The 23268-nt window shown below is 41.4% G+C and overlaps 1 protein-coding gene across 4 annotated transcripts in view; it reads right to left on the reverse strand.

Annotated features, from left to right (window-relative positions):
• The window catches only part of PIKFYVE (phosphoinositide kinase, FYVE-type zinc finger containing), a 71988-nt gene that overhangs the window by 19789 nt on the left and 28931 nt on the right, over positions 1-23268 (reverse strand). For all 4 annotated transcript variants that reach the window (XM_075711147.1, XM_075711145.1, XM_075711146.1 and 1 more), the window contains 13 exons: positions 18399-18461; positions 16225-16354; positions 15694-15874; positions 14293-14367; positions 13518-13625; positions 11541-11681; positions 10709-10835; positions 8359-9545; positions 6757-6857; positions 5318-5389; positions 3520-3691; positions 1789-1967; positions 1192-1305 (listed from right to left, as the gene is read on the reverse strand). In XM_075711147.1, the coding sequence (XP_075567262.1) occupies positions 1192-1305; positions 1789-1967; positions 3520-3691; positions 5318-5389; positions 6757-6857; positions 8359-9545; positions 10709-10835; positions 11541-11681; positions 13518-13625; positions 14293-14367; positions 15694-15874; positions 16225-16354; positions 18399-18461 (2650 nt within the window). The remainder of the gene's footprint in view (positions 1-1191; positions 1306-1788; positions 1968-3519; positions 3692-5317; positions 5390-6756; positions 6858-8358; positions 9546-10708; positions 10836-11540; positions 11682-13517; positions 13626-14292; positions 14368-15693; positions 15875-16224; positions 16355-18398; positions 18462-23268) is intronic.

The raw sequence follows: 23268 nt of genomic DNA on the forward strand, positions 1-23268 counted from the left end.
TGACAGTCTTCTGCGTAGTAGGCTGTCCCACTAAATTTACAGTGAAAGTTGGAAAAAAATCATTAGTATAGCAAAAACCTAGCAGTTACACACACTGACATTCCTCTTCACAACTTATTCTTAACAGTGGAAGTTGTCAGAGAGTAACACAAAGGTCACAAACACATTCCTAGCAGAGGGGAACTGTTGTGTCATCTGTGTCTAGGAAGAATCTGGGACTGCAAGCTACACCTCCACCAGAAGGGCTCAGAGACAGTCAGAATGAGTAACTCTGTTTCAGCTCTAAATAAAGCTCCACAGGTTCTGAAGTCAGGCAGTCACAGAGACATCAGCCATTCAGGAATGCTGCCACCAGACAGAACAGCAGTCAGGCTGGATTTAACATAGTTTCCATCATGCCCGTCCCACTTTTTTGTTCCTACATTTAGAAGGTGTCTAGGCTTATGGTAGTTTACCTTAGACTGCAAGAAGGTACCAGATTGTCTGCTGTTATCATATTCAATAGCTAACAAAGGCAATGTCTTTCACACACCAGAGAGTTTAGTTGCCACATGACCAATATAATGAAAACAGTTCTGTTTGAACAACAGATTTGAGCAGTGCCTTTGCAGTTTTTCTGGGCTGAAGGCAGGATTTAAAACTTGATCAGATCTTCCAAAAAGGAATGTTAGCGTAAAGGTACAAAACGTTACCTGCGGTTTTCAGATCAAGCCTTCTAGGACCACCTCCTCTGTTCCATTTTTAGTATTAGAGGGAGGAATTAAGACATACTTTAGTTGCACTTGAAAAAGCATTTTGTAGGAAAAGGTGACATTTCAGACACCAGCTCACGGTCAACCTTTCAGAGGCTACTTTGCAACATCATTCAGAAACATGCTATATCACTCAAATATCAGTGCAACATTCAGGGATGGAGAAGAGTTTCTACTGGCTATGTTTAAGCTGAATTGCCACCAGATGAAGAGGTGAGAGATTAATACAGACAGAGCAGGTAAAGGTAATAAAGAAGATTCCAATACCACCCTCCCTTAGAAGTATATGCACATATAAATGTGTTTAAAACCATTACTTTTCTATTAAATAATGAATATTTAGCAAGTCTTATCTATACAAGCAAAAATGGTTTTGTGTCATGCTAATAAAAGTCCAAAATACAAATAAGCTGAGGAATGCATTAAAAATAAAGCTTACTTTTGAGAGAAATCCTTGAGATCCTGCAAAATAGTAACCTTTGACGGAGCCTGCCGTTTGATGTAGATCTTGGGCAGTGGAACACACACTTCAAGCAGCCGTATTGGAGAGTAGCTGAGAAGGCAATATGACAGCTATTAACAAGACTTTCCCCACATAATACTAATTCTACACCATATTGCAGTTTGTGGCCCTTATATGAAAAGGGGCACTATCAATGTGTCCAGGGCTTTAGTTATTTTTAGTAGCAATAACAACCTGTTCATTTATCTCCAAGGCAAAAAATAAAACCACAGATCATGTTGCAAAATCAAAATTCTGAAAGTTTTTGAGATTAGACAGGGAAAAGTGTTTCCCTTCTGTATCACAAACTGGAGCCATCCATTCTTAGGAACACTGCCCACCCCATCCAGGAGAGTGATGGCACCCACAACGCCCCCTGCAAGCCAGCACATAATCCTGCGCTTGTGGTTATAGTGCAGTTATGCTATCCCATGCTGTACTCAAAGTTAAGGACAGACCTGATGAATCCTTACTAGAGCTATATGCTTCACATAGTACTAGAGAGAGAAGGAAGTTTTTAGCAGTGGACCTCACCTGAAAGATGCCACCATCTGATTATAGGAAAAATACTGGTGATAGTCATGGTGAATCGAATGACCACAAGGCTCTGCATTGGCCCTTCGAGTGTATTGGTGCCCATAGAATCTCAGCTCAAGGTATTTTGCGAAAGACATAGACCAAGAATCATTGGAAAGGGGAACAACCGGTGTCACCTGAAAAATTGAAAGCCAAATGTCTTAATTTCATCCTTCAACCAAGGCTCAGGACAGGCTAACCTAGACAGCAATCTAGTGTTTCTAGTACCAGAAGCACCCATAACCCTGAAACATACTAAACAACAAAGACAGCATTTATGCAAAGCTAAGGCCAACGCATCGTTACAATAAATTGGATAAACAACAACTGCTAGTTGATAAAGACAGGTGCTAAGTCAGGGAAGTGCAAACATATCCTTGACAGAAGCTTTTATCTGGGATGTTATTTCTCTGCATAGAGACAATTTCCAGCAACCCAGTCAGCAGCAGTGGTTTCATCACATATTTTTCCCTGGTGATTCTTCAGCTACAAATACATTGGTATTGCTCTGCAGTGTATTTCAACTTCAGCAGTGCCTGCAAGCTCAGAGTAGCCACTGTTTTATACATACTTAATAGCCACAAACATATTAGTGTTTACATGAGCACACAGAAATAAAAGGTTATAGAACAGGTGTATACACAGCAGCATAGGGCTTGCCTTCAGCAATTACATTAACTTCCTCCAGGTATCTTTAAATCCAACACCCATGTTTAAGCCAGCATACGTAGGTGGATTGAGTCATCCGCATGGGTAATTGAGATGTTTTGCATTTCAGGCACTGCATGAATCTTTTTTAATTAAGTTTTATTCTTGTCTCTTTGAAGGCTCTTAAGTTTTACAATGTTTAGCTAGAGATGAGTAGCCAGTTAGTAATGTTTTCTTAGCTAAATTACAGAACAAGTTTCAGATAATACACTATCTTACTATCTTGGTTTTTAAAGCAATTTATCATTCCTCTAATGAAGATTTTACTTACTTTCTAATGACTGCTAAAGGAAGCCTAGACATCACATTGACGCAATGCAGACAGTCCAGTCTATAGCAGATCAAAGAACACCAAGTGGTTTTAACCAATTACTAAGCCAGTAGGTCTCGGGGTCTGCCCTTCCCCATACATAATGATTCACTGCAGGGAAGGGACCATACTCTTCACCTCCAAGAGGGCAAACCCCATTTTTTCCTGTGTGTCAGAAATTAGTTTCCAGCAATATATCAACTCCACTTAAACCTATCCTCTCAGAGCCAGGTTTGACACTTTCCAACAGGACTACACAGAATCACAGAATCGTTTCGGTTGGAAAAGACCTTTAAGATCATCCAGCCCAACCATTAACCTACACTACCAAGTCCACACTAAACCAATCAAAGGTAGACTAGACTAAACCATGTCCCGAAGTGCCACATCTACCCGTTTTTTGAACACCTCCAGGGATGGCGACTCCACCACCTCTCTGGGCAGCCTGTTCCAATGAGATTACACAAGACGTTTCACCCTCAACAGCCCCAATTCTACAAGAGGAATTTGTAGATACAGGAGAACATCTGTATCAGTAACAGGTTTTGTGCTAGTTTAGCCATAGCTCCAGGGATGAGCACTTTCTCAAAAATGCTGCATTTCTGTACAAGGCCAGTCACAACAGGAATACTAAACTGGAATAGCAATGATTCTTAAGTCCACATCCTTACCTGTTTGCACAGTCTACACCAGGAGTAAGTGAGAATGGTGTGCTGGTACCCAGGGACAGGGGAGTCCAGTTCCTTTAACACAATTTGCACACAGCCTTGCCCATGAACAAAGCGACGAATGTGGTGCACCATTGGTGTTTCACAGAACATGCTGGGGCATTGGTAGGAAGGCCTAATAGAGAGAAATGGAAACACTTATGAAGGATCATGTGCTAGGCACTGCTGAAGAACTGATTCAACATATATAATATGCCTTTTAATGTCATGGTACTATTTATCTTTACTGTAAAAGTTTCCTAAGCCTTTAGTGAAGGCTGTTTCTGCAGAGTGAATTATACTAGTTTAGAAATAGCATGTAGGGAAGTTCCCTTGCCAGCAATAGCTATATAGGTTCCAAAAGAAGTGGATGGATACTGGTTGCTATCACAATCTTTTTACAGTGAATCACCTTCTACCAACGTATTCTATATAGTCCACAAAATATGGATCAAGCACCTGGAAGTGCTTGGCACCAAATTAGAAGACCACTTTGGCGGTGTACCAGAGCAAAGGCTACTGAGGACAAAGATGTGCCAAAGAGCCTTCAAAAATAGTAATGTTTCAGCTCCTGAAGGACGAGGTGAGCAAAATAGTGCCATATAACCTCTCTGAGCAGAAAAACTTGTGACCTTTCTTTGGATGGGTTTCTTTTAAGTCAGGGAAGAGAGACTGACATCTGAAAAATAAAAACTGAATTGCTTAGGTACCAAAGTGAAATAGGGAGTTCTTCAAAAACAGGAAGAACCTAAAAAGCCCAGATCCTCCTTGCTCATATGACAAAAAAAAAAAAAAAAAAAAAAAAAAAGAATTTTAATTACTGAAACTATGGAGATTGAGAAGCATTCACTTTAGCACACACTAGCTAGTCAGCAGAGAGAAACAAGAACTTCAAAGTGGGCAGCTAAGCTCCTCCTCCTCATTGATCACCACAAGGAGAAACACTTGTTCCTCCAGAGGAGGCTGAACATTAAAGTATTTTACTACTGCAAGTGGCCAATGGAGAGAACAGAGTAATCTTCTCTTTTGAGGAGCTGCAGTCTACCTGTACAGCTTCACAGCCTACTGAGACTGTATGGGGTTCTGGCAGCACTGGTTATTACTGAAACGTAACAACTTGCACCTCTGTCAGATGAAATAAATTACACAGTACTTTGCCAGGGCTACAAGTGTTCTGTACCATTTACATTAGCCACCTTGCAGATATGACAAAGCCTTACTCCGAGACGTTCAGATAACACTAAAGGTTTTTTCAAGAACTCATACGAAAGTTCAAATAGGAGCCTCAGAAAATTGTGATGACTACAGTTGCTTGTCTCGGAAGACAGCCATTTGGAATACATGCTCAGACTCTTAACTAGGCCCTTAGAGCCCGAATCACTACAAGAAAGTGCTAAGTGAACACCTTTGTCTTTATGAACTTGTAAATCTTGTTTTGTAATCTGTTCCACTTCCTCATTAAAGGAAATGAGAGGGACAGATATGAAGTGGGAAAGCAGTGGATACATTTGCTTGCAAGAAGTGAGCATGAGTAGGTGAATTCCTAAACCCAGTTCCTGTTTCACTACAGAATGATAATAAAGCAAAGGGAGCAACAGATTTAAGTGGTAAGCTTTACTAGGACACAAGTGGCTCTGCAGACTTGCACACTATTCTCCTAAGTGCACATGAAGTAGAGTCTATGAAGAGGGTGGCAGGTCAACTTCAGAGAGCTATCAAAAGCTTTTGTTTTGAATGAGATTTATAGTAAGTTCCTCCTCACCTGAAACAGTAGCGCTCCAGAAAAATCCCTAGAGTCAGGTCATTTTTCCCATAGAACTCCATGGTCACAATCCTAAAGCAGAGAAAGGAAGCTTTAGAGGGTGGATGCTGCCACTGTTAGCTGTACAATGGCCTTTAGGCCCATAGATCTGCACCCACTGCTGGCTTGTTTTCAGCCCTGTATACTCCCTGTGCCACACCCTGTGTCCCTGTCCCCATCCTGCACTCCTGGTCCTCGTCCTGCACCCTGTGTCCTTGTCGCTGTGCCCTGTTCCCATCCCACACCCCATATCCCCATGCTGCACCCCGTGTCCCTGTCTTGTCCCCATCCAGCACCCTGTGTCCCTGTCCCCATCCCACACCCTGTGTCTCCATGATGAAGGTATCTTCAAAGGCTTTTTTTCCTCTTGACTACCTTTCCTAGACCCCTGCTGTCAAGTTTGCTAATAATGAGAGCAGAGTCCTACTAGAACAACTTTAAACTTGACCTTTAAAAGTCAAATACAATTCAACTGCACTTTTGAAGATCATGTTCAAGAATATCTAGGCACAGAAGTCTAGACAGCCTGAAGCCTCAAACACTAACATTTAAACAGCTACAAAAAGGGTACATCCAGAAGATGAAAAAAGCCTTAAGAAACACTTATTCTTCTAGAAGATTTAATAGCAACTTCTGTTTTTTCAGCACCTGAGGTGACCAAGCCACTTAAAATGTGTTTAAGTGTCACAATTCGGACATCTCTAATATCAGTAATTTACATCCTATTGCTGTTTAGTGAGCTTATCACCACCTTCTTTGGTTCATTCCTAAGCTTTTACAGGAACTCTAGACCTTTCCCTGTAAGACAGCCATTCTATATTTTCACCTGAGCTAGGTGATGAAACACTAATACTGTCTTGTTTAGTAGATCTAGAAGTGTGTCGTAAGTTGCACACAATCAACAAATTACAGCCCCCTAAACTGGAAATACAGTTAAAGCTCTTAACGCTGCTGGCTATAATATGAGAAAGATAGCAATATTTTCAAATGCCACTCTCGGATAATACAATCTAGAAGTATTCTGAGATTCTCTCGGGGCTTATTTTTGGACTTGGACATTCTTCTGTGTTCATGTACACTAACTCTTCCCCACAAGACTGCATGCAATGCCCTCCCCACACATACATCACTCTGCAGTGAAAGGACCAACTAAAGCATTCAGTTTTAGGCTAGGCTTTCTCATTCATGCCTTGGGGATTACAAAGGCTATGGGATACTGCTCTGGATCCACCTGACCAGGCACGATAACAGTTCTTGTCCTTTTGGCAACAGTTCCTGTTACAGGATGGGCACAGCCTACCAAGGAGTCCTCAAAGAAATACCACTATGAGGTGAGCACTGACCTTGGCTTAGGAAAAAAGATAGCAACTATACAAGCTGTAGAGGAGTAGTTTTCATACCAGGGGCTAACACAGGCACTTGGAGCATTGCTGGACTGAGAAGAAGAGCTACTGAAGAGAACACAGAGCCTCTGATGGTTTACTGGACTCAGGCAATCCACCTGGTAGAGGGAAAACAACTCATTTACTGGTCACAGATACCTCCAGCCACACACAACTCCTGATGACAAAATTCTATTCTAGTAGTTTTATTTACAGATGAATCTCTGCTTGCTCCTTTTGTACAGATTAACTTTGCATTATCTCTGAGCTTCAGGTAGACTTGTACTATGTATAACTGCTAACTGCCATTTTTAGAACAGCATAACTAACATGCATAATGAAACCAATGCACACACATGTGTTTCTGTGGAAAGTAAGCTAAGGGAAACAAAACAACAAAAGCCCCGAGACAAACATCCAGAGTCTCCAAAGCACTGTACAGTTTAGGACACCTTGGAGTCAAAACTCCACCAATATATTATACTTCAATTACTCTTTCAGGCTATAGAAAGACTTCCAACTTTCTGTCCTCTGTGAAGAGATTTACCATGCTGCTGCTGGAACAGAGCTGTTTCCCCTTCCACACCCTAGAGAACTATGGAGTTACAAAATACATTTCTTTGATCACTGAATAAATTTAAAACAGCATCAACCAGTCTGATCCAGAGCAAGGGCTAGTCTTACAGTTTGTAAGACTGTGGCCTATGAAGCTACACAGATTTGCATTTAGGCACCAATTAAAGAGTGACTTCTGCTCATGACCTTGGGGGCTGATTGGCTCAGGGACCAAAATGTTTGACTATTTCAAGAGATCAGTTCTGCTACCCTTGTTCATTGACTTTTTTCCTGAACAGCTTCCAGTTCAAGAATGTCCCAAGATCCTTTTCCTCAGATACAAGTTAGTTGCTTTCGCAGCAGTTTCCCAAAACCTTAAGTATTTTGTTTACAAGCACATAATGCCTTGCTTTGAAATTTCAAAGGAGATTTCCCTCCTACCATTATGAGATTCTCACATTTCTTCAGATCACCCAAACTTTTACAGTCTAACACTTTAATTACAGCCTACTGCTGTTTCCATTACATTAAACCCCCTGAAGATGAAAATATTACACTTTCAGAAATCACCAATACAAGCAGCAAAACCCCCTCAGTTTCAGAAACAACTTCTTTAAGTTTGTTCCTCCTTCATGTACTCATTTTCAGAAATCGGTCATGTACAGCTGAGCTGGACAGGCAATGTAATACACTGATTCTTGGCTGACTTTGAGAAATGCACAAAGCAGAGTCTCACAACCTCTTCCCTTCTCAGGGAAATTTTGCAGTCAGTCTCTTGTTCCGCTTTCTTACATCCACATAGTCCCTCATTATATTGACTTGTTTACGTGCCCAGAGCACTGCAATCTAAACTGCAGTTTTGACCCAGTCAAAAACAAACAAACAAAAAAAACCCAAAAAAACCCCAATCAAAAAAACCCCACAAGAACAAAAAAACCCACCCAACCAATCAAACCCAAACCCCACAACTCTGGTTTCACATCTAATATGAGACGCTACACCTTCTGTATTACCAGGAGAAACTGATGTAACCTGGGTTTTCAGTAACATAGCTTTGAATCTTACCTTATGAGACCATGAGGATTCACTCTGAGCCAGTCCCTTCTCATCCTCTTCAATTCTGCAGCCAGTTTTTCCAGTAGGGACACTAGACACATCCTTACTTTGGGCAAAGGGATCCATGCTTTTCTGTAGTATCCTCCCTCCTCTGGCCCGATAGTCAGCCAGCATTCTGGCCAAGCTCTGGCTATCACCTAGGTGTTCTGCTATTCTAGTATTAACCAACTCATGAGAAGGTAAGATTTGGATAGCCTTGGCTTGGATACTCCCATTCATCCCTTGCAGTCCAGAGAGATCCCGCAATAATTGTCTCTTTCTTCTGCTCTCCAACTCCTTGTACTCCTTATTGAGGAGAGGAGACCAATAAACTTGCTCAGGGAAGTATTCACGGGCAGGGCACCTCATGCCTTTTTCAGTCAAAAGAAATGGTTCACGGAACATCATTACAGGAGAAATACAGAGAATGACATCTTTCAACTCCTGCTTAAATGCTGCCGAGTAAGTCTTGAGACGATCCTCAGAAGAAGTTACCTCTTCTGTGACATATAAACCAGTATCATCCTGGAGAGGGTCTCTGAAGACTCTCATCTGACTCTTGGACTCCTGCAGATCATCTGCCTGTTGAAGAGGCTCTAGTGTCTGGCTATCCACAGTGACCAAGTGCTGGTCCATGCCATGGAGGGGCAGCAGGGATGTTTCAGGTATTGCAGGAGGTACAGAGTTGAACACCGGAAATGGTGACTCTACTTTGTGGTGCTCTTGCTGTTTTGAGGATGCCATTTCCAGCTGACTGTTCTCTTGGTCACCTCTCTCAAATAAACCTCTTTGTTCAAGCAAGCTGACCTCATCAGAGGACACTGACTCAGAGATTACAGGCAGCTTTTCAGAGGATAGTTCAATGTCTCTGACTGCTGTGCTGAAATCCTCGCCATTGAAGAGGTTCTGTTGTTCATTTTCATCTCCTGGCTCCTCAATAAGGGAGTGAAAGGAGGTGTTTTTGGTCAGAGTAGGGGGCATGGCAAACTCATCCATAAGGAAAGAGATTTCCAGCTGGGAATGATAAGCCACACAGACCATGAAGATCAGGATCTCCTTCACACGGGCGAGCTCATACTCTGCAGCACCACACAACTTGATAGTGCAACCCAGGTGCTGGGGACACCCTTCAAAGAACATCAGGGTTTTTGTCTGATCTAGAAGAAAAAAAAAACAAAACACCACAAAAAAACACCACCATAGGAGTTAGGATGACAGCTACAGTTAACCTGCTCTTGGGTATCTCACACACTGAAGAGACTGTAATAGGGACTAAGAGCAAGTAACATTGGTAGCATAATCCAGCTGCAGAAATTCACATCACTGTACTGAAGTAACTTATTTTTGCAAGCAAAACAAACATTTGCTACAAAACTTCTGTTTTGTAAAACAAGTCACCATAAAGTCCAAGTGAAGGTCACATGGAACAGTGTATTCTAAGATCACTGTAGATTCTGCAGCAGCGAAGGAAAAGAACCACTATCCTCCCAGGCACATTTGCTCTTCCTTACAAGTCAAAACCCTACAAGATTTTGAGTGCAATTTAAAGGCTGGAAGGGGGCATGGGGAACTGGAAGGGGAAGAGATGCAAAGACTACATCTCCACAAAAACTTGCATCAACAGCATTTATGTGTACCAGCACCACTGGTAACCTGTCAAGCAGCATTTCTTCCTTCTTCCTTTGCAGACTTCCACTGCCTAAAGGTGGTTAACACAGAAACAGGAACCTGATTTCTCAAAGGTGCACAATGACTGGACAAGAGGCAGTGTGCACAATTTGCAGCAAGGCAAATTTTAATTAGATATGTTATGGTTGGACCAGATGATCTTTCGAGGTCTCTTCCAACCCAGGCTGTTCTATAAGTCTCTGTTTCTATGTAAAAAAATTCTTTATGCTGAGGATGGTCAAGTAACTGAACAGATGCCCACACAGGCTATGAAATCTCCATTCTGTAATATCTTCACAGCTGGCTGACAAAGCCCTGAGAAATCTGATCCTGCATTGAAATTAATCCTTCCTGTTTTGCATAGGAAGTTAGACTAGACAAACTCCAAGGTTGTGGGAAGAGAAAAAAAAAAACAATTTGGAAAGAAGCCACCAGCCTAATTAAAATCTAGCATGTCTTATCTTAGTAAGGTCATGCTTTTGTGTCCACAGACAGTTCACTGTAGTTCTAAGATGTAAGAGAAGTGAAGAAAAATGAGTAGGAAGGATAACACTTGATCACACAAAGCACCCAACAGTTCAGATCTGGTTAAGAGGAGCAAAGCATTTATCCTTTCACACAGACAAGCTAACACACATCAAGCTTTACTCACCATTGGGCAACTGAAAGACTTGCATATAAAATTTATGACAGGTTCCTAAACGTGGTTTGGTCAACAGTTGATCCATTGACATCACTAAGTCCCCCTGGGTCATTCGACTTACCCGGTCTAACACTTGCTGTCAAAATGGAAAACACAGTAAGAATCTACAGTGCAAAGAGGACACTAGCATCCTTAGCTTGCTCTAAAACAAAAACCTAAACCCACAAAAAAAAACCAAAAACAAAAAAATAAAAGGCCAGCACGATCCAGGAAACCTCTCATGAGACACAAACTCTGGGTTAAACCCAGTCACACAAACACACACCCACAATATACAAGAATCTTAGAAAAGGAGTTGGGTAAATATTTCTGGTGAAAGGTAAGATTGTGCCCTTCCTTGGAGATATCTGGATCTGTTCAAGTGAAAAGAGTTCCAGGAGGTACAGTGCAGTCAGCATAGTGCTGGCTATCAGGAGTTCAGCCAACTACCACAGCCACTCTGTGGCTGGCTGTACCCTGCCTCACAGGGACAAAGACACTCTCTAGGGATCACTGAGGACCCATGCAGGATTTGCTACAAATTGGAATCAGAGTTAACTAGAACCAAGCCAGGGTACAAGGACCTACCAAGCAAGGACACAGCAGAGTAGCTGTGAAGAGCTGAGAAGTTACTCTAAGTTTGCCTGTCTTGCCTTCTGGGAAAGAAGTAGCATTAAAAAAGAGCCCAAGTTTGGTTAGAGGAGAAGATAAGAGAACTCCTTGCTTTCTCCAGGGAGCTTGCTACAAGGGGAAATTACAGAGATCCACCACAAGGCCCAGAATGACTCTGGAAAATGCTCACCGGCTTGACATTGATGACCAGAGTGATACCATGCTCTAAGAGCATGTCCTGGGCAATTCTGGACACAGTCTTCTCAACAAGGACCAAATTAGGCCTGACATCAACTATCCGCTGTACGTAGTTCTTCAAGAACTCCCTTTCCTGCAGACAGGAACAAAGTATGGCAGTTAACTACTGCAAACCCATCTGAAAAAAAACCACTTAAATGCTCAATATTACTTCCTCTCTCATGTATATACTGACCTTTCCTATACAACAGGAAAACCAGCTATCCAGAAAGCACCATCAGTTGCCCATTGTGCACATTTCCCCACCCCAACAGCACAACCCAGTTCATCAGTAATTTGTTATATGCACTAATTGCACATGAGGATATAGTCTAATGACAGTCTGCAGTAAGGGACTTGCAGCAGAATCCAAACATACATATATGCATCTTACATGGAAAAAAGCTTTATGTTCAAAAGCTGCTAGAATTAGAGCATCCTAAACCAAAGCTGTTTGCAATATTATGTTCTCCACCTTCAGATACATGCTAATGTTGAGTGCTGGCACTCAGAGACACTTCCATTCACAAAGAGTACGCCAGTGCTCTATGTCTCTACAAGTCTGTACACAGAGCCTCAGTCCCTACATCTGTACTTAGAAACAGTGCTTCTGGAGTAGGATACCAAATGCTGTGCACTGCAAAACTGCTCTTCTAACCATGCCCACCTTCTGGCCTCACCTCACTATCCTCCCTGCCCCCACCGGGCCCCCTTTTATTACTACTCCCAGAAAGAGAAAGCAGGGCTGCAACTCTATCAGAACTAAAGGCCTACACCACTAGAGGGAGGATACAGCTTCCCAACCAGGTATCCTCAGTTGTGTTACTGCAGCTCATATCAGTCAGGTTTTAAAGTTCTGTGCAAGAGAAAGATACCACAAAAGCAGTTTTCCAGTTCCTCAGAACACAAACATTCATGTTAGTGTAGCAAAGATAAAGCTTTTGCTAGAAGCTAAGCTTTACAATTGAACTAGTATTTCTGTAGTATTTTCTGTCCTATAGGACTTTAATGCAGATACACAAATAGTTATGATCATGTTCTGAAGCAGACACTGAAATAATCACCAAGACCAATATATAGAAAGTAGATACTTTACCCCATTCAGACGAAGGTTAGGTCTCAGTTTTAGCTTTTACTAGAAAACCAACTCACTAGGCAGAGACAAGTTTTATTGCTAAAGCTTTCACACCTGTAATCCTATCTACTAATCACCAAATAGAAGTGGTCTTATATGCATGCTGAGGAAATAGTCAAACACAGAAACAAACATTATGGCCCAAGCTCAGTAGGGCACCAAATACCCTTGTTACAAGTATCCTGGCAAACACCCGAAGACTGATTCTCAGACGGGAATGCAGTGTGTTAAAGAAAAGGTCTATCCACTTCAGTGTTTTCATGCTTAAGGCACCTCCCTGCTTACAGGGGCAGGGCACCTGTTCCTAAGTGACATTTTGTAGTTCATCACTTCATTAGGTTGGTTGTTGTCCCATTCTTTCAAGCGTGACTAGAAATAACATGCGTGCAACCTAACCCTCACCTACACTAACTTTTCTAGTACTTCTTGGCACACCAAAACCATAGCTCTGACCTTCTGAACCATATGGTCCTTATACAGTGTACCATTAAAAACAAAACGGGTTTTCTAAAATGCTGCATTTAATTGCGAGGATCATAAGATCGCTCTCAGTACATGTAACGATGTCAAAAACCCTCAGCACAAGACTACAAGTTTGTACTGTATTTACTTAATTACTGCAGCAGTCTTCTTAGCTAGCTACTAAAAGAGGATTTTTTTCTCTTTCCTATGCAATCCCACTCACTCAACCCCACCTTACACACTGAAAAAAAAATCAGATGTGTACTGATCATAATTTTGTTGCAATCACTAGGCCTCAGGCAATTTTAACCAAGAAAAAACGCATGCTCTCACCTGAAGTACTATAGGGTCTATGCAGGTAAACTTTGTTTCTTCTCGATAGAGGTACTCAATTGAGCACTTCAGCAGAAGAATTTTGGGATTTTTTAAGCAGGAGTTCATCTAAGAAAGACACAAAAATAGTTAAAACAAAAATACAAACACCTGGAAGGGGAAAAGTACACACAAAAAACCCAGACTTCCAGTGACTGATATTTCCCCCACCCATAAAAGTGTCTCAGCTACCTCCCACCCCCACAGACACAACTACACATTTTTCCTTCTTACAAAGATGTTACACCCAGTTGTTGGAATTTCACAGCTACTGTCCAGTAAGAGTGCAATGCTAGAGGTTTCTACAGTCATCCCCAAGAACCCTGAAGTCTTGATACACTTTGGAGCCTCCATCCAGATCATTTCTATCTTGATCTCCTGCCTTGTTTAAAGGTTCACTTTACTATATTGTCCTAAGTCAGAACCACAAATGCCTTCTGGTTAAAACTTGGCGTAATTATTTGATGCTTTCTGGGGAGGTAGGGGTGGAAAGGATATTTTTCTATACACGCATGAGGAAAGCTTCAGCCCCTTAGAATCTCTGGGCTAAAAGAAAACAGCTTGGAAAAGCTGTTTTGGCTTTAAAAGCCATTCTTGTTTAGGGTCTCAAACTAGAGAAAGCTCGCAAACCTCCTGAGTGATGAGAGAAGTTTCACAACCCAAAAAGGAAGTCACAGCACACTTGTTTCCTCCGCATGCACTACAGCCAGCACTTGATTAATCAAGCCTGCCTTACCTTTTTATGTGCAACATTCTTAGTGCAAACAAATCCATTCACCACCATGGAGTCAAATTTCTTTCCACCAGGGATCTAATAAAGCAAAGAACGTTTTTAGAACTATCATACATTCCCATAACTTCTAATGCAGCAAACCTAATACTGAGAATACCTATTGTAGCTGATGTGCAAGCTTCAGCTACACCCTCAATTATCAGATGAAAGATCAGACACAGTCATGCTGGACACACAACTCTTTTCTTTTAAAGTCTGGCAAACTAAGGACAACATGAAAACAAGTACCAAGTTCCAGCATCTCAATGCCCCTCCCAACAGATGGATATTTATTAAACCAGGTACACTCTGGAAGATAACAAGGGAATCTAACTTCTTTAGGCCATGGGGAGCACACGCCTTTGTTAGTGGAAGTGGCATGTGCAAACAAGTTGTAAGGAAAAAGAAGGGGGGGGGGGGGGGAAGAGAGAGAGAACCTCTACCTACCATTTGAACACATCAAACACTTGACTGGTGTGCCTACAGTCACAATGAATCACAGGAGTAATAAACAACATGAAACAGGTTTCCGAATAACATGTTTCAGAGGACATTTCTGTTATCAGCATGTGAAAACAGCAGACAGCTACAAAAAGACGAAGAGCTTTCACCTCTGAACATCTGCTCTTTGAACTGGAGTTTCAGGAGAGGCAGCAACAACTAATGCTGCCTGAAGAGATGCCACAGAGCTACCACCAGAACTATAAGGCTCTCCTCATATCTTACATGGCTTCCAAACCGAAGAGGCCTCCTGAGGTGAATTTTGCCAAAGAAAAATAAGCCTGAGCCTTTGATCCTCAGTCACACTAGTTAGTTTCACATCAGCCTCTCTGAAGAAACTCTGCATGCCACAACTCCAGCTTTACAGTTCGACAATGTCAACACTGGGCCATCTGGCAGAACTGGATGCATCGTCCCATAACAATTAACTTTTCCTCTTGAAGAAAGTTGTCGTACTTGGCATGGGAGTTCAATCCTCCATAATGGATAGTTACAGGGCAATAGATTGCTACAGAGTCCTGCAAGCTACTTATCCAGCATTCAGTACATCTCCAATCCAAGCACAAAAGAAGCAGAAACCAAAAAAGGAAGCAAGTCATTACAGAGGTGTTGCTTTTTGCTTCCTTCTGCTGCCTACAGCCTGAAAGAAGAGGTCAGCTCCAGGGCATTAAAGCACCTTTCACAGGATGCAAAGTTCCTTCTGTGCAACTTTTTCTAGAGCCCCACCTTATCCAAAGGCCATGTTGGCCAATTACACCACTGAACATGCTGGGGGCAGTGGGAAGGGGACTGTTCTCTTCAAAAAAGAGGTGCTGCCAGCAGCTGCATCCTTTTGTTTCCCTACATCCACTGTTTGAAACTTACTTTCTTGATGTGGACAAACTGGCGGATATCCATGTCATCATCTCGGTTCTTGACATCGGGCCGTACAGTTTGAACTACCTGGCAGACCACAGGTACAATGATATCCCTCCAGGACAGTGACAGGGACTCATTGTACAGAAGCTGCTGAAGCAGTGCCATCATGTGGTTGTGATTAGCAGACCTGTACAAAAAGGCAAAACAAACAGATTTCTCGTGAGAAAAATACAGACCAGTGATTAGTTGAAGTCACATTTCAGAAGTACATTTCTTAATGTTTACAGTGCAGGAAGTCCTCTGAAGGAACAGCTGCCCAGAATGTTCTACAGTCAACTCTGGTCCTGTACTTCAATATATAAAAATCACAGGGAAAAGAGCAATCAAAATATACTGTAAAAATGCTGTTTTCTTAATACAAATTAGTTCCTTATATTGTCCATTGTAGATCAAGTCCCACTGAAAGTTGGTGGAATAGAGGGGCTTCAGGAATTATTACTCAAGATATGCAAACTCCTTTTTCTGCATGTTTCTTACAGCAGCCTTTCCATGGCTTGTTTCTCCCCATTCTCTTCTCTCAGCAGATCCAGATTGCTGTGGTGCCAGCCTAGGGGCGTGAAAAAGAGTTCTTTGGACTTCTCCTCCACCCTCCTGTTGAATAACGACTCTGCAAGAGACAAATAAAACTTGTTAGTATAAGGTTACAGTTGAATGCCTGTGCCTTTCTGAAAGGCTACTTTGAAAATGAAAGAATTTACTAAGACATAAGTCTAAGCTTCTTGAAATACTGAGTTTGAGCTAGACGTCATGGTAACATGATGCAGCAAACAGTACTGAGTATAACAGTGGTGAGCACACAAAAGAAAAGTGAGATACTAAAATTCTTGTACTGCCAGTATTCAGCAGACTGTTTTCTCTTCTGGAATTGAATTGCTACCAAGTTTGTTAAGACAAGGGGAAAAAAAAAACCCCTTATATCCTAGTTTTGCCTATAAATAAGCAGCAAATTCTGAATATTGTGTATATTCATAATACATAATCATAATGCATCTTAGACTTCGAACATCGGTCAAAGGCACTAATTTGATCCACAAAAAATTGCTGCTTTGAAGACATCTACATATAAGTTGCATTAAAAGATCCAGTTATTTCAGTTATATCTTGGTAAAGGCCTTGTTTAGTGTATCTCCCAAACATATTTAAAATAAATGCTATGCCACCAATTCCAATGTCAGACTTTTAAACCTTTACATGACTTGCAGCCCTGATCCTACACATCACCTCTTTGCTGCTCAGGTGTGGAGGGAGCTGCCAGCAGGCTGTTTCATCTAGCTTGTATCACAGTATTTAGTACTACAGAATTCTTCTGTCAAGAAAGTGACACAAGCTTTTCAAAACATCTCAGGATATCTCCTCACCTCCATCCACCTAACCATCATATACACAGGTGTCTCTCCGCTACAATAAACAGGATGCCAATGAAGGCTGTATCCACTGATACAATTTTTTAAATCCTAAATGTCAGCATGAACTACAGCCATCTCTGGTTTTGGAAACAGAAAGCATGTTTCAACAGCATAAGACAGTCTTCACTTGGAGGGGGCCTGCTGCTTGCAATCATTATATTGTGTAGTAACTCCTAAGAACTGTCCTCTGTTTTGCAGTACCAAGATTAGAGGTTATTTCACTAGTTTTCTGTGCTTTGTACTAGGTTACTTCCCACACAGGTATTCTGATATTATAGAGGGGAAGTTATACACTTCCCCATTCTCATAATGGCTGACTATATTATAAGTCATTTTTCCTAGTAGTGTATAAATTTTCATCAGTAAGTATGTAAGCCTTCAGAGTTCAAGCTTAAAGCTCCTCAGAGCACATGATGCAACTACAAAATCCTTATACAACAGTAATCTGACAAGGACTATTGAAAAAAAGGCTCTTTAAAAACAACAATTAACTTCTTCCAGATGCTCCATACCCAAAATTAGCTGTGTAGAACATTAACAGAAGTTACATTGTTTTTTCCCCTTTCCCTTCTCCTGCAAAAGCTCAGTTAAAAACTAAGCATCAGTTGAATCAAAGACTTTTATTTTTCTGGCAGCACAGACATTGGGGTTTCTCCCTTATTTCCTCCTCTTACGAGCTCACCAAAATCAATGGCATTAACTGGGAGAGAAAAAAAGGCCACAATTGCACCTGGCCACAACATTGGAAGGCACAGGGGTTTTAAAACTCACAACTGCATCTAATGGCCTTTCATTTCAGAAGTAATAGTGGTGGTGGTGATGATGACAGGAAACCCAGAAAGATTTAAGAGATGAAGCTTTAAGTTACTCTGTAGAAGCAGTGCAATTAATCATATCACATCTTCATTTGCTTGCACAGAAAAGTAAGAATCGGTGTCTGTTACATAAGTTAGTGGGTGGGGAAGTTGTGAACAGACCTGCCACTTACACTTATTTTAAAAAAAAACAAAAAAGTAAAAGCTTTTCTTTGAGTGCCTTTGAATAAAGAAATCTGAGAATTGAAAGAAATTTAAGCTTGAGAGTGCATTCAAAAAAGTTAGAGTATAGTTTCTATATCAGATTTGCACAAGTAAGTTCAGATTTACTGTCAAGTAAATATTTCTATAAATGCTCTCATAAAGGAGTACTGAGGAGTTTTCATCATTATATTAAAACTGCACAACAGCATTTGAAGTTTCTCCTTACCTTTAATAAAAGCATCACTTATAGAGAACATCTGCTGCCCTCCGTTTTCAGGATTCAAGTACTCTGAAAGAAAAGAGAAGAGGGAGATAGGCGGAGACAAAAAAAATGACAGGTTACACTGGTGCGCCCATATAATTACAATGTACACGCCCACACCAGAAGAAGCAGCATTACTCATCCAAGTATTTAGTCACTAATTTAGCAACAGCTTGATGAGTGGTCAAGACAAGAATATCCTCTCATTCTTGTTCTATCAAAAAGTTCTAAGGCAAGAAAATAGTACTTATTACTGTGAAGAAACAAAACAAACAAAGTAGACACAAGCAAAGACTGAACTAGGAGTTAAGAGTCTGCTTTTCCAATTGACCCACACCACACTTTTCTAGATCTGAATACAAATGTGTTAAGCTGCGAGCTGACACCATGGGAATGTCCAGACAGGGAACGGCCTTCTCACTCTGGTCTAAAAATGCAGCTTCAGAAGCCATTTTGCTCTCCCACTCTAATGAAGTATCTCAGACTGAGGGACAGAACAGCCATAAGATTTATCTTACACAGTGAAGGAAACTAAAGACAGCCTGCCTTTCAAGAGCTAGAAGTCTAAAATCTAAAACAGTTTAAAGTGTTTTGAGGAATCCATGCTGACAGAGGTGGACTCCCAGCAACAAAGGAAAGCAAGAGTTATATATCACTTTACATATGGGAAATAGGATGAAGCTCCATCTACTACATTTGTTTAGCTTGCTAAATCTTGATCTTTCATGCAGGCTGGCTGGCTACAAAAAGCTTGTTTTCGCCAGAGGCCATTAGCTTGTTGTGCCTTTAGTTGGTTCCTTGCTTCTACAAAAAGGTATTGTACAGTGGGAAAATGAGAGCAATAGTGCAATTCCTTATACAGCATGATGATCCAAAGTCTGAAGCTAGCCCTTTACCACCTTTCCTGAGAATGGTCTGGACCTACTGCCACAAACAGAATGCAAAGCCAGGCAGCTCTCAGACACCAACAGAAAGCAACAGAAAGTTGACAGGACACAAGCAATCACAAGTGTCTGAACAGCAGCACTCAATAGACCCCTTACATGCCACCAGTTTCAAAGTCTGAGCTTGTCTCTGCAGTTGCCCAGTTTGCAAACAGACACTCAATAGATGATCAATGTACCAAAGAGAAGTTGCAAGCCTCCCTTGCAGCTTGATGGTTATTTGCAGATTCCTTTCATCTCTTGCTTAGACAAAGAGTTTAGCATTACAAAAAAAGCTGGCCCACCCTCAGCATTCATTCACTCACAGCCCCACAGACTACCTAGAGAAAGTCATGTCATGCTGTACCTACACATGAGCATGTATACTAGCACCTCCATCCCTCTCCACCTTGCAACAGCCTCAGGGCAGCAGCTCTTACTGTGAACACACTCAAATTATGTCTGACATATCCCTGACTGGCATGGCCAAGGCAGGAGTTAACCCCAGCTGAAACCTAACCTTAGTTACACTCTGGACAAAGACACAGGTGGCACCTCCAAACCAGGAACACTTCCCTTCAATACAGCTTCACTTCCTATAACTTTGCTTCCAATTGCACCCCACAAGAAGTTACTGACAAGGTAAGATACCATACCTCTTCCTAGACTGGACAGATAACACGCTTATAGCTGTGAGTTTGAGACAGTCAGAGTGGCTAACATGCATATTTGTTACTTCAAATCATCAATCCTACATGCATCACACTCCAGGGAATGTTGGTGGGGGCGCAGGGGCGAGGGGAGGAGGTTCGGGTAGCATATTTTGTAGCCTTCTCTGCTAGCTGTTAGCTGTCAAGAGTATCTTACAAGCTCCACAAGCAGCTTCACCAAAACAAAACAACAAAAAAATGAACCAAAACATCCCACCCCAGAACATACAAATTCCTAGGTCTGATATTCAGGGGCATCACTGGAAGCAAATACCACAACGCACAGAGAAACTCACAGGTCTCCACTGGAAACCAGCAGGTACAGATTTTACACACCTTATAGATTGCTCTGGTTAAACATCAAAACAGACTGGCCAGGAACCACAGCTTTTCCTCTAGATACACAAACAAGGATGCATACATCCACAGATACCACTGAAAACTGAGGTGCACCTTTTCAAAAGAAGGTGGACCAAAAGGGCTCCTGGCAACAGCACGCTAAGCCTTGGTAAGCAATGGTGATAAGGAACTGTGTTATGGTTACTCAGATCCTCTTCTCTTCCCCCCTCCTAACTAGATGCAGGCATCAAAAACTAACTACCCAAACTACTTGCTACCAGGATCAAGGATACCCAACTGCAAGGATATTTAGAAAATCAAGTTTCCCATATCAATAACTGTATCTCTTTAAAAACAGCAACTAAACCCCACATTTAAAATCAATCAATCTCTTCCCCCAATTTAAATGCAGAAAGCAACCTTACTTTGTTTCCCATTTTGATACATACTATAAAGTACCACTGTCTTTAGGCAGATGATACTATAAATGAGTCACTATACTCACTTGTAAGATACTACAAGCCAACTAACTTGGGAGTCACTAGAATTTCATGGAAACACACCAGACATTAGTCAGCCCATAACATCACAAGAAGTCCTGCCATTACACTCAGACTATACACAAACCACTCTGTTCTAAGACACAGCTGGTACATCACAGGCCATTGCTGCAAAGCAGCTGACCTCTGTGACTAGTGGAAATTGCATATCCCTTAATCATTTGGAGAAACCCACTAACCTCTTACATCAAAGTTGACCTGCACTTCTAGCACTGATGTTTTGTCCTGTCAGTCTTCCCCCAACAACTGTAATTTACAGTTGTGAGGAAATTTAGTTACTAGCCTCAAAAGGTGGGTGTTATCTTCAGTATTACTTCATTATTTCAAAGAAAATTAAGTCACTGTCATCAAGTCTAAGGACAAAAGACAATTCCAATGAAACCAAGACAAATACATGTGTCCATAACAGTCATAGGGAAGTTACTGACCACTGACAGCAGCAAACACACCACATCGTTGATTGACTACAGTACTCTGTTCTTAAAATAACCGTGTCCCATTTTACATAGAAGCTTAACTATCTGGTCTTGGCTGTCTAATCATTGTGATACTCTGTAACACCCTGGATGGCACCTTTTGTTGAATATAGCCAGGATAAATCAAGAACACAAGGTGAAAGTCTTTGCACTCCAACTGCAATATTTCCAGAACAAAGCTTTAGAAGTCACCCATTTCACTACTCTAGGCACTGCAGAATGCACTGTAGCATTTTGTCCTACCTAATTTTTGAAGGCCTTAAATAACAAGCATCTCAGTACCTACAAAATTTCAGTCTCCCTATTGCCAAGAAGTGTTTCTTGCTGGTCAAGATGTAGTCATTCATTTTAACTTTTTGCTCCCTGGTTAGGTGTCTCCTCTAGAGACTCTCATGCCAGGAATCCAAAAAAAGATGTACAGTAAGTCCTCTATATTTGCAGAGGATACATTTTTTTCAAAAAAATGCAGGATAATACCAACCTCTCCACAGTGCATTTTAATGACTCACATCTCCACCGTATCCCAGTTCTGGGCATATTACCGATGCTTTTCCCCCAAGGGAAATCCATTCTCTTAAAAGGAATTGTTCCCAGTTTTCTACTACAAATTACACTTCTACAGAATAAGCTGGTTAAAAGACCACATATTTCAGGAACAGATAACAAACGCTAGTCAGCAGAGATTCACCAAAGATAGCAGAGGGCTGCCAACATATAATTCAAAGGCAGAAGTCTCTTTCCTTTCAGTCCCCTCACCACTTGCCTTTTCTGCTGATCTTCTCTGAGCTCTCCATCATCAAAATTCTTCTCAAAAGAGCTTCAGTTCTGGCTATAACAAGCCTTGATTTGGTCAACAGTTTCCGAGAGAGGTAGGCTCTCTTACGTTTCCCCTTCATCATGTACTGCTTTTTTGTTTAAGGAGATAAAGACTGAGGTATGTCTGAAACCAGGGCTATCACTCTACAAGTCCTTTAACATCAGCCAGAGCCAAACCGACTACTGCCTGCTTTACTGCCAACACACACTGATAAACCTGCTACAGCTATAAATTCATAGGCTACTGCAGCACACCTGGGCCTGTTTCAAGCTCACTTAATTGAGCATCCCCCCTTCCTAAAAGGAATTCATTGATACACTCTCCATCTCCACACCTTTCCTTCCCTTCAGATGCATTTCTGAATTTGCCCTTTTCATTTGATTAGGGCATGAGCTGGAAACAAGTTGAAAGGAACCAATAACGAGCTGGTGTCAGTAGTGCTGACAACCCATCCCTACTGTTGAGTCATCTGACATCAACTCAGATTTTGAACCTGCTCTCCTCCTCTCTTTGGGGGAAAAAAATAAGCAGTTAGATTACCCTTCTTCTAGACATATTTTTAGCAAATAACAAAAGGTGACTACAACAGGCACTGATAAATGACCCCTCTAATTAGCCTCACTCTCTCTTCCATGTGTAACATACTTTGAAAGTCAGCTGTGACCAGTTCTCCTCCCTCACTCTCTTCAGTGACCATTTCACAGTTTCAGAAAAGCATAAGGTAACTCATACATTCTGATCCACAACAGAAGAGATCCATTAGACTTCATAAAATGACGAATTCTTTAGAAGGAATCTAAATTACTTAACACTGGATCATCTTTTAAAGTTAGAAATACTGAAGGGGGAGGTGAAACAATAATTGAGAATAAGAAATTCTTTAGAAGCAGCCAAAGATAGAAGTCTATAAAGCTGATGTAACCTTAGGTAAGGAAGCACAGCAAAGACATCAATTGCTACCCAGCATGTAAAGCAACTAGAATATCCTAGACCCAAGCCAGTGGCAAGC

Source organism: Pelecanus crispus, chromosome 5 (assembly GCF_030463565.1).
Source record: "Pelecanus crispus isolate bPelCri1 chromosome 5, bPelCri1.pri, whole genome shotgun sequence".
In the NCBI taxonomy this organism is placed as follows: domain Eukaryota; kingdom Metazoa; phylum Chordata; class Aves; order Pelecaniformes; family Pelecanidae; genus Pelecanus; species Pelecanus crispus.